Raw genomic sequence first — 12,337 nt, 5'->3', positions numbered from 1 at the left:
AAGATAAGACTCTACCAATTCTCTGAGGTAATTAAGAGAATCATTTTTGGAGACAGATCTGGATTAGACCCGTACTCCATCTGTGTGATCGTCAATACATCTGTTCACAAATAGACTGATGCTCCTTCTTGCTACACAGTCAGACTACATTTTCCAAACGCCCTTTGATGTTAGGTATGGCCATTATGACTTGCTCTGGTTAAGGAAACGCGAGCACGAATAACATGTGTCACCTCTGGGCAGTAGCTCGAAAAGCACGTACAATTCACCACCTCCCTTTATGCTTTCCTTGATGAAAGGAGAATGACCTATCTACACAGTGCCTCCATCAGCCTGGGCCCCTAAGCAACTGCAGCGAGCACAAGTCATCCCGCTAATCTCCCAAAGACAGTGAGAGAGAGGCACAAACCACTGTTGTGTTGTGCCATTCTGATTTTGGAGTGTTAGGTTACTGCAGCTGCATCTGGCCTGTCTTGACTGACGTAATCACTTGCTAGCTAGGTGTTCCCGGATAAGCCACATAAACCTCTCCTTGCCTCATTTTCTTCATCTATAAAATGAGGAAAACATTGTCAACCTTACGACGTCATTATTAGGTTACACTAAGAGGACTAAGAGGATGCATTTAACATGTTCAGCACACTGCGTGATAATAAGTGATACTGCTTCTGTATAAACTAACAACATTATATCTGAGGCAACGTGAAGCTATATATTTGTTCAGAGGAACAAAGAAATAAGTTTGTTTCTAAAAATTTATTTGGGGCAAAATCAGTGTTTTTTAAACCCTTTTGTCTGCAGGTATAAAGTGACAGTTCTGAACAGCCCATGATTACCAACTACTGGCACTTAGACTGTGCACAAAGCTTTTACCACATCTAGCTATACAGGTTCATAAGCAGAAACGGTTCTATTATTCAAAAAATACCCAAGCTTGAGCTTTCCAAGGTCTGAAAAGCCCTGGTAAATTTTATAGTAACTGAATGAAAATCACCAATCTTTAATTCAAATTTGTCAATTTTAAATTCAATTCAAATTTGTCAATTTATGGGGAATATGTCAAATTTAATTCAAATTTGTCAATTTATGGGGAAGAACAGGGGTGTGGTGGGGGGGGCAGGCAAGAAAGAACAAAGGGGTTAATTCTTCTGGAGTGCCTGGTGTCAGGCGATTAACAAAAATTACTCCATCCAATTCTCACACCAATAAGTAAGAGGTAACTCTTTCTGGTGTATTATAGATAAGCAAACAAGCACAGGAGATTATATGAACTGCCCACTGGCACAAAGTGGTGATGGTAAGTGATGAAGGTTTAATTCAAACCTGCTTCAAAGCTCACACTGTGCTACTCAGAGTGTGTGAAAAACTGCTCAGGAATAAAGGACAAGGATGAATCAGCAGACTAAGAAGGCTATTCCATGCCAAGCTCTTTATTTTGAGGAGCCCTACCTACCTCCATAGAATAAAGCTAGCTGAAGAATTACCACTCTCCCCCACTGTATTGGTGTTTCTTTAGGAGACCCCTTAAAAAAAGGTTATCAAGGAAAAAAACGTGTGTCATAGCTTTCCTCCCCAGAAAGGAGAGAAAACACCTAAGTTCAGAACAGCTGGTAATTGTATTTCCCAGGGGAATGAAACGGTATTTTGTTTAAATTGTAGCTAGATGTGAACAGGCTTGACTTGGGATTCTCCACCGAGAAAGCTAATTTTTGGTCAGCTGGAATAATAAGCAGTGTGGGATGGTCCATTATGCATTTCTTCAGCTCATGCTCCAGCCAATAATCTTATCAGCACCTTCCAAATCCCACGTATGATTGCCAAACATCCTTTTTCTACTCCTGGTCACTAAAGTATGACTACTCCTGGTGACCAAAGCAAACAGAATGTGAACTTCAGGACCTCACCGTGACTTTGGGATTTCACATTCAGCTTGATCCACAGACAACAATAACAAAAGCTGAAGAGACGACAGATCCTGTTGTCCTTCTGTATCTTGAACTTTGCCTGTTATCAGACATTCTACTCAGAACATAAGATAAGCTTCCTTGCTGCAACGGTACACTGACTAATACCAGAATCATGTATCTTATGAAATTGGGAAGGGCGGAGCAGTAGCAGGACAATCGCCATCCAAACCCTAGCCCTACTGTATTACAATGTTAGGAAATCCACCACCACCAAGAACATTAAAGCTTGTTTAGAACTTAAGTAAAGATCTGATACCAATTGTAGAAATAAGACATACAAATCCACAGACAATTCTTTTCAGAACCCAGAGAAGGAGAGGGGATAAAGTTTCAAATCCAAAGCCAAAGAATATTACATTTTTCCTCTCAAGATTTGAGCTTTTAATGGGTCCTTGGTCTGATGTCGGCTGATCTAGAGTTTTACATCGACAAAAAGGAAACTACAAAGATTGTGCAGAAAGCAAGTTCAAACAATAGTGCAAGTTTATTGTGCAGAAAGCAAGTTTAAACAATAGTGTAAAATAAGCTATAAAATAAGATACCTAGAAACAGTATATTATCTGTGTTCAAGAAGGTATAAACAAAAAAGAGAAAGGACTATAGAGGTGTATTAAACGCTATGTCAATGGTTAGGTACATGGGAGCAGATGGCAAGGTTACAATGGAGGGAGAAAGTCAGGGAACACTCTCTGCTCATTTGGAATAAAGATCTAGGGCCCCTCATGATTTTTTTTTTTTCTCAAAGGAGAGAGAACAGTGAAAGAGAAATTGCCTAGACCCAGTACAAAGTCTACTTACACAGATACACATAGGAAAAAAACCTACTCAAGAAAGCCTACTTCTTTCAAAAGAAGGAAAGCCTCCAACTCTGCAGAGCATTTTCCATAGCTTAGGGTAGGGAAGAGGGAAAAAGCAATTCAAGGCTTGCTTCTGGCATTCTTTCACGCTCTGTGTTCTGGGGGTCTTTTGTTCTTTTTCTTGGTAACCAATTCAGTTACTCTGACCTGAGCTTTTATCCATCAATGAAATTTCCTCAATGAGTAAGGCACATTCTTATAATAATAGTAACCATAGTGTATAATGAGAGAGAGAGAAAGAAGGCAGGAATAAGTACTGTGTGTGTGTGTGCTCGTCAGAAGGGAGAGTTATAAAACTCCATTTAGTTACGCTCATTATCCTCCGACTTATCTTCTTGAGTTGTATTTATCAAAAACCTTCCTTCGGTGATTAAAAAACCCTAACAATTTTTTATTTTGCTATTCTTTCTTCTTTGGCCTTAAGTGCAGTTTCCTACACACTCCAAAAGACTGAGACGTTTGTGGGCTCATTGAACGTTATTCTTTACTGATGATTAATTATATATGAAATCATCAGGCTTTCATGGAAATTAAATAAAATGATGATTGCAGGTTATAACCTTTTCATATTCTGCAGGTGTTTTTTCTCAAAAACTTGTCTTTTTTATGCTCTCAGCAAGTAGTTAATAAGATACACAGAAAGTTGGTACATTCTCAAAAGCACCAATGCAAAAAAAAAGTTGCTGTAAAACGTTCTTTTAATTAAAAAGAAAAAAAGTTGTGTACAAGAAAACACAAAATCCTAAAAGAGAAATACAAAATAATAAAAGAAAAATCTAACAAAAAAACTGTATTTAATGTTGTGCTACTTAAAAGCAATTTAGCTTATTATAAATGCTGTTTGCACAGCTTAGAATGAATATTTAAATAACGCAATCTGGATGCTGAACTAACACAGAAAAACACCAGAGGGGGAAAGAAGGTTATAACAGTACACAAATTTCTATTACAGATACACTCTATTTGACACTGGAGCTGCAAATTTCATAGGTTATGCGTTTCTAAATTTCTAGATAAAATCTAACCAAACTGCTTACTTTCAAAAACAATATAACCTTCCAAAGACATACCTCCTGTATGTAATCATTTTTCTCCAAAATGGAAAGAGCAGCAGCTGCACATTCCAGGGTAGAAAGGCACCTATTAGTCGGTTGTGTCCGAATTACATACTGACTAGAAACACTAGTTTTTAACTGCACCTGAAACCAAAACACAGAAAAACAGAATGTAAGTTTTGTTTTAAATTTAAAATTATACAGTCTGTGGGGGGTGCCTGGATGTCTCAGTCGGTTGAGCGTCCGACTTCAGCCTGGGTCACGACTCGCAGTTCAAGAGTTCAAGCCCCACATCGGGCTCTGTGCTGACAGCTCAGAGCCTGGAGGCTGCTTCAGATTCTGTGTCTCCCCCTCTCTCTGCCCCTCCCCTGCTTATGCTGTCTCTCTCTCTCATAAATAAATAAACTTAAAAAAAATTATAAAGTCTGTGTTTTAAATACTAGTTCACTTCCTTCCAAAATCGCCAGTTTAAAAATATTAAATGTATTAATATCTTCTATACATAATATCCTCTAGTTATTGTTAAATACTCAGAGGACAGTTACACATATATCTCACAATGAAAATATAACCAGAATATATGCAAATTACTACAAATCATAAATTAAAAGACTAATAACCCTTTCCCAGGAGGCACAAGTGCAAAGACACTGCACAAAAGAAAATATAAGAAAGGCAAATAGGATATAAAAGCACTCAACACAGAGCGCCTGGGTGGCTCAGTCGGTTGAGCGGCCGACTTCAGCTCAGGTCATAATCTCACGGTTTATGAATTCAAGCCCCATGTTCGCTTGGTGCTGACAGCTCACAGCCTGGAGCCTACTTCAGATTCTGTGTCTCCCTCTCTGCCCCTCCCATTCTCATGCTCATGCTCTCTCTGTGTCTCTCAATAATAAATTAACATTAAAAAAAATTTTTTTAAGTGCTCAACACGACTAAATGCAAATTAAAATCACAATGAGATAACTTTTCACACTTGCGAGAACAGTTAAAATCAAAACGACTACCACCACCAAATGGGGAGAATATGGAACAAATGAAACCCTCATGCACTGTGGTAGAAGTGAAAACGATTTAATCACTTTGGAGAATTGACAACTGGGTTTTTTATTGTATGGTTTAGTCTTCCATTGTTTCTTAATATAGACTGACAGGGGTATGCCTGTATGGGGGTGAGTGTGTATAAAGAGATGTGTGTGCCCACACACACACACACACATAGGTGACTGACACCTGATGACTGACAGTCAGAAATGGGAAAAGCAATAGAAAACCAAATGTCAACATTCTGGCCTTTTGATTCCTATTTTAATTAAATGAAACTCAAGTAATCTCACACTCATAAAACCGTATTCCTAGCCCACACTGTGAAAAGAATCACACTTAAGGATGTGTGAGTAGATAAGAATTTAAGTTTTTACTCACTAAATATGTAAACATGTGGAATGAGGTGGCGGTGTCCAACTCTTACCACGTAGTCACTTAATAAAATCAGGTGTTGTCTCTCATTTTCTGGTATCTCTGAAGTTCTAACAGTCTCTCATTCCTTTACAGCATTAAAACTGCCCCGTCTCTGGACCCTTGTCCCTCAGTCCTCTTCCTCCCTTGTTTCTCTGAATGCATTTTGTCCCAAGAATTCTCTACAACTTGTATCCTTTCTCTCCTCAGAGGTGGAAGATAAGGAGGACAGGAAGAGAAGGGGAAGGGAAGGGAGAGGGAGAGAAGTAAAGTGGGCATCATAAAAGATTCATTACAGGGGAACCTGGGTGCTTCACTCAGTTAAGTGGTGAAGTGTCCGACTTCAGCTCAGGTCATGATCTCATGGTTCATGAATTCGAGCCCCACATCAGACTCTCTGCTGTCAGTGAAGAGCCCACTATGGATCCTCTGTTCTCCTCTCTTTCCCCTGCCCTGCTCGCTCACATGCTCTCTTTCTCTCAAAAAATAAATTTACATACATACATAGTAAATAATAAAAGATTCACTACAGAATGTGTTTAATTTTGGAATACATTCTTTAAAACATATTTAATAACATTTTAGTTAAAATCACTCTGCATTTCTACCAACGTAAAAAGATGGAAAACGGAGGGAGGGAAGAGATGGAGAAAAATGGTTGAGAAACTGCAATGATCAAAGAAAGCCCATGATTAAATAACTGTAAGAATAATTCATAATGCTGATTAACTATAATTACCAACTGCTTTGATATGTCATCAGGTCAACTAGAAAACCGAGCACAGCCAACTACTGCTTTCAATATTCAGTTCCATCACTGGAGAAATTTATAATAAACATCTGATTACAACAAAATCGTTGGGAAACATGAAAAATCCACAGTGATTTTTGTTTATTGGAACAAATTTGATTTTTAAAAAATAAGTTTGGAAAAACCGAAATTAAAAAATATAAAAATAAATTAAGAAGAAGTTTTTTATTTCAGTGAGTAGCTTTACTTCTTACCACGGCCCACATGACTGCATGAAAATTCAGAATCTGAAATTTATCGAGTGTTAGAAGACTTCAAAATGTCCTTCACAAATTATCTCTCCAGGAATTATCCAGTAACCAGATATATTAAGAGTAAATAACTAAAGTCTGTACTATGATTAACAGACATGTTATATAGCACGTTAATGGGATCTTCTCACAATGTCTATTATGCACATGTGCTGTATCACCTTCATCACATTTGATATGATGAGTGGGAACAAAAAGAAATCCTGTCAATCCATCTTCTTGAGAAGTCATAGGCACAATAATAATTTGTCAGAAAGTGACTTGCCTTTTTTTTTTCCTTAACTTTTTTTTATTCTTTATTTTTGAGAGACAGAGAGACAGACCATGAGCAGGGGAGGAGCAGAGAGAGACACAGAATCTGAAGCAGGCTCCAGGCTCTGAACTGTTAGCACAGAGCCCATTGCAGGGCTCAAACCCACAGTCCGTGAGATCATGACCTGAGCTGAAGTTGGACGCTCAACGAACTGAACCACACAGGTGCCCCAGAAAGTGACTTGTCTTCTTAAATAAAAGTTCAAGGAAATCCGAGGTAAAATTTACAATTCTCAGAAAAGAAAAAATTAAAATTTGATGAAAGTATGAGGCTCTATGGAAAGACCAGGATTTTTATATCAAACCTGACAATAGCTAACCAATTAGTTTCAATAAGGTAATTTTGCTTCTCAGTTCCTCTTCATTGACAAAAATCAGATACATGGACCTGAGGGTGTAAAACCTAATCCTAAGATTACATATAATATATATTATTAACTATAATTATATATTAATTACATCACAATACAATTAATTATATATTAATAATTTCAAGTTATAATATAATTAATATGATTGTTGTAATATTGATATATCATATTACATAAAACTTAATTTCCAAATATTAGAAGCCATGCTGATTCAAAGAACACTTCAGTAATTTTGATCTTTTTGGAACTTGGTTCTCCAAGGGTTTAGACTGTTTGAGTACTCTTGCTGTAACTTCTTCTTGAGGAACAGGAAAATCAGTGCCGGGTTTAGAATTCTACTGGTATGGATTCTAAGCCTATACTATAACTCCCATTTTAGAAACACCCAACTCTTCCAGTTCTAGATCCTGCATTCAGTCTTTGCCAATGATTCTCTGAATTGCCTAAAATTGGAATTCCTGGAAACACTTGTTATAATGCCTTCCTTTCTTTTCTAACATTAAATCTTAAATATATATTTAATATATAAGAATACCAGATAACATACCTAGGAATAAATCTAACCAAAGAGGTGAAAAATCTATACACTGAAAACTATAGAAATCTTATAAACTGAAGAAGACACAAAAAAATGGAAAAAGATTCCATGCTCCTGGATAAGAAGAACAAATAGTTAAAATGTCAATACTACCCAAAGCAATCTACATATTCAATGCAGTACCTATCAAAATAACACCAGCATTCTTCACAGAACTAGAACAAACAATCCTAAAATTTGTATGGAATCAGAAAAGACTCCGAATAGCCAAAGCAATCTTGAAAAAGAAAACCAAAGCAGGAGACATCACAATCCCGGACTTCAAGCTATACTACAAAGCTGTAATCATCAAGACAGTATGGTACTGGCACAAGAACAGATAATCAATGGAACAGAATAGAGAACCCAGAAATGGACCCACAAATGCATGGCCAACTAATCTCTGAAAAAGCAGGAAAGAATATCCAATGGAATAAACACAGTCTCTTCAGCAAATGATGCTGGGAAAACTGGACAGAGACATGCAGAAAAATGAACCTGGACCACTTTCTTACATCATACACAAAAACTGAACTCAAAATGGATGAAAGACATCAATGTAAGACAGGAAGCCATCAAAATCCTCGAGGAGAAAGCAGGCAAAAACCTCTTTGATCTTGGCCGCAGCAACTTCTTACTCAACACATCTCCAGAGGCAAGGGAAACAAAAGCAAAAATGAACTGTTGGGACTTCATCAAAATAAAAAGCTTCTGCACAGCAAAGGGAACAATCAGCAAAACTAAAAGGCAACCAACAGAATGGGAGAAGATATTTGCAAACGACATATCAGATAAAGGGTTAGTATCTAAAATCTATAAAGAACTGATCAAACTCAACACCCAAAAAACAAATGATCCAGTGAAGAAATGGGCAAAAGAAATGAATAGACACTTCTCCAAAGAAGACATCCAGATGGCCAATCGACACATGAAAAAAATGCTCAACATCACTCATCATCAGGGAAATACAAATCAAAACCACAATGAGATACCAACTCACACCTGTCAGAATAGCTAACATTAACAACTCAAGCAACAAGAGATGTTGATGAGGATGTGGAGAAAGAAAATCTCTTTTGCACTGCTGGTGGGAGTGCAAACTGGTGCAGCCACTCTGGAAAACAGTATGGAGGATTCTCAAAAAATTAAAAATAGAACTATCCTACAACCCAGCAATTGCACTACTAGGCATTTATCCACGGGCTACAGCTGTGCTGTTTCGAAGGGACACATCCACCCCCATGTTTATAGCAGCACCATCGACAATAGCCAAAGTATGGAAAGAGCCCACATGTCCACCGATGTATGAATGGATAAAGAAGATTTGTATATATATACAATGGAGTATTACTCGGCAATCAAAAAGAATGAAATCTTGCCACTTGCAACTACATGGACAGAACTGGAGGATATTATGCTAAGTTAAATTAGTCAGAGAAAGACAAATATAATAAGACTTCACTCATATGAGGGCTTTAAGACACGGAACAGATGAACACGAGGGAAGGGAAGCAAAAATAATATAAAAACAGGGAGGGGGACAAAACATAAGAGACTCATAAATGTGGAGAACAAACAGAGGGTTACTGGAGGGTTTGTGGGTGGGGGTGGGCTAAATGGGTAAAGGGCATTAAGGAATCTACTCCTGAAATCATTTTTGCACTATATGCTAAGTAAATGGATGTAAATTTAAAAAATAAAATTTAATAAAATTTAAAAAATAAAAAAAAATAAAGGAATAGCAGATAACAGGAGCACCTGGATAGTAAGTTAAGCATCCAGCTCTTGATTTATAGGCGCAGGTCATGATCTCATGGTTCATGAGACCAAGCCCTGCATCGGGGTCTGCACTGACAACACAGAACCTGCTTGGGACTCTCTGTCTCCTTTTCTCTCAGCCCCACACCCCTCCCTTTCTCTCTCTCTCTCTCTCTCTCTCTCTCTCTCTCTCTCTTTCTCTGTCAAAATAAATAAATTTAAAAATAAAAGAAACAAAAAAGAAATGCAAGATAATAGTTTGATGGCTATGATCACTGTTCAGATGCCTTCAAAAAGGGCTTTTTCAAATGTCTCCTTCCTAAGTACATCTTTAGCTTGATATAAATGTCTTATATCATTAAAAGTCTGGGTGACATAGCACGTGCAGTGGTTTAGTCATTGCTTTTAGGGCACAAAATAAGTCAGTACGTTATCCAAGGAAATAACATGCCATGGCATCTCTGAATAATAAAACATATGCATTTTTAAAATAACTTACTATTATATTAGTTAATTCTTTTATCAAACAAAACACACTAAAATAAGACCTCAAAATTAAATTTTAATTCATACCTCCCATCCCCACAAATGTTATATTTTTATAATTTGATGGCAATTATTTGTTACCTGTGCTCAGGCGATTTTAAGGCAAGCGTCATTACTCCATAAAACTATTGTGCTTCTCAATTATTAAGAGTCACAAAACTTTCTAATCACTTGATCAGCTTTCTTACAGGTTTCTAGGAAAAGCAATCTACTTCCCAGGCATTCTGAAACAACTCTAGTCTGGAAAAGGCTGAAATAAACTCCCTTTCAATAGCATCCTGAAGTCTTCACCACTGGAAGACACACATAAAAACCCTCCTTTCTGCAGCAGCCTTTCTTCTACGACTTTCCACAAGCAAGATTCATCATCTGAGCCTATGAGCAAACCTCTGAGAGGCAGAACATCTTTTCTCCTAGCCTCAATCTTTCAATCCCTTTCATTCCTTTCATTCCCTTAGTTTAATTCAACAATACGATCTAACAGTTGGAAGAGCCCAACTTTGGCATCAGACAGTTGCCAGATCTGACACAGACTGACCCACGTATGTTCAAAGTTTTACGCGCTTACTGGACACTAAGTGCCCTTCCAGATAATGTACTCATATTGTCTCTTTTAAGACTCACAAACACCCTGTGAAGTAAGTACTACTATGATCTCCATTGTACAGAAGAGGAAACTGAAGTGCAGAGGGTGAAGTTAAGTAAGTCAAAGTTCTAAAATCAGTCGTGGTGAAGCAGATACGTGAATCTATAAAACCTTATTCAGGAGTGGAACTCTTATCACCAGGCTAATAATTAAAGGCTAGGTGAACCTCAACACGTGAAACAAAAACAACAAAGCTATTCTGTAAAGCAAGACTAAGGCACCCCCTCAAGAATTTTAGGGTTCTTCTGAACATCGTTTTAACAACACTGATATAGGAGGAAGCGTCCTCTACCCAAGAGTGAAAAGTACTCATAAACATCAGTGTCCATGTCTTACTCCAGCCCTGCTGCACTCTGAAGCCTGCAAAACTTTTTCATAGGGTAGAGATTTCAGGATTAAAGTTGAAACTCAGGAAAACTGATAAAAATAAAATTAAAATAGGCATTAGTTATAGATAAAATGGTAATATTATTGCTACTTCCTAAAATACATGATTATTTGTCTTTTTCTAGGATGGCTTGAGGAACTTCATCTTACAACAGAACTTCTATGGGAAAATCTGTTTCCAAAACAACAACAACAAAAAACTTATAGAATAGATTTGGTTTAAAACTTAGCACTTTCTTATACATCAAAATGAGAAATAAAGTTCCGTGCTAATTCTCCAACATACAAAAACTTTCATGTTAACCTGGAGAACTGCCCTCTAGTGGAGCTTATTAAAATTTAGGCCTACAGGGTTCTAAAAGATATTTGTCTTAGGGTCAAGGGTTGAATAAAGTTTCCTATCTTTTCTCAGATTTCTCTAAAGCAGTGATGGAAATGGCAGTTTACAGTAAAAAGAGTAGGGCACCTGGGTGGCTCAGTCAATTGAGCGTCCAACTTCAGCTCGGGTCATGACCTCAAGCTGTGAGTTCAAGACCCACATCAGGCTTACTGCTGTCAGTACAGATACTTCAGACCTTCTGTCCGTCTCTCTCTCACCACCCCTCCCTGCTCTCTCGCTCTCTCTCTCAAAAATAAACATTAAAAAAAATTGTCCAACTTAAATATGCTTACAGATATGCATTCTTTCATATTAGGTTTATATCAGTTTATATCCTTTATCAAGAAACTTAAATTAGAAACTTATTTAGGATATGAGAAATTGATGAACGAACTAGTCTTATCTAAATAACAATAGTCAACTTTCTAATGTCTTGCTAGTCAAACATTTCTCACCAAAGATAAATTTCATTTAAGAATTAGCAGCTCTGGGGCACCTGGGTGGCTCAGTCAGTTGAGCAACCGACTCTTGATTTCAGCTCAGTTCATTATCTCATGGTTCATGGGTTTGAGCCCTGCATAGGGCTCTGTGCTGACAGTGCAGAGCCTGCTTGGGATTCATTCTCTCTCTCTCTCTCTCTCTCTCTCTCTCTCTCTCTCTCTCTCTCTCTCTCTCCTCTCTCCTCTCTCCTCTGTCTCTCTCTCTCTCTCTCTCTCTCTCTCTCTGCCCTTCCACTGCTTGCACTATCTCTCTCAAAAATAAACAAACATTTAGAGAAAAATAACTAGCAGTTCTATCTGTTTCAAAAGCTGTCATGGCTTCATAAATGGCTCTAGAAAAATGAATGATCAATTAGGCCGGGTGTGAAATAAAGCACACATTATACTATTACTTCATAAGTTCGTTTGCCACCTAAGATTTTTATTTTAAAATTTACTCTGTGTTAAACTGTATGATATTTT

General features: G+C 37.5%; 1 protein-coding gene across 4 annotated transcripts in view; it reads right to left on the bottom strand.

Moving 5' to 3' along the window:
- The window catches only part of DTWD2 (DTW domain containing 2), a 221,146-nt gene that overhangs the window by 115,741 nt on the left and 93,068 nt on the right, over positions 1–12,337 (bottom strand). For all 4 annotated transcript variants that reach the window (XR_002085884.2, XR_002085885.2, XM_019469591.2 and 1 more), the window contains exon 5: positions 3,895–4,023. Coding sequence is in view for 2 of the 4 variants with exons in the window: in XM_019469591.2 (XP_019325136.1) it covers positions 3,895–4,023 (129 nt within the window). In the remaining 2 variants the exon portion in view is untranslated. The remainder of the gene's footprint in view (positions 1–3,894; positions 4,024–12,337) is intronic.

This window comes from Panthera pardus, unplaced genomic scaffold, assembly GCF_024362965.1.
Source record: "Panthera pardus isolate Hobbes unplaced genomic scaffold, ASM2436296v1 HiC_scaffold_2, whole genome shotgun sequence".
In the NCBI taxonomy this organism is placed as follows: domain Eukaryota; kingdom Metazoa; phylum Chordata; class Mammalia; order Carnivora; family Felidae; genus Panthera; species Panthera pardus.
The sequence above is the reverse complement of the archived record's forward strand: the minus strand, read 5'-3'. Positions and strand labels throughout refer to the sequence as shown.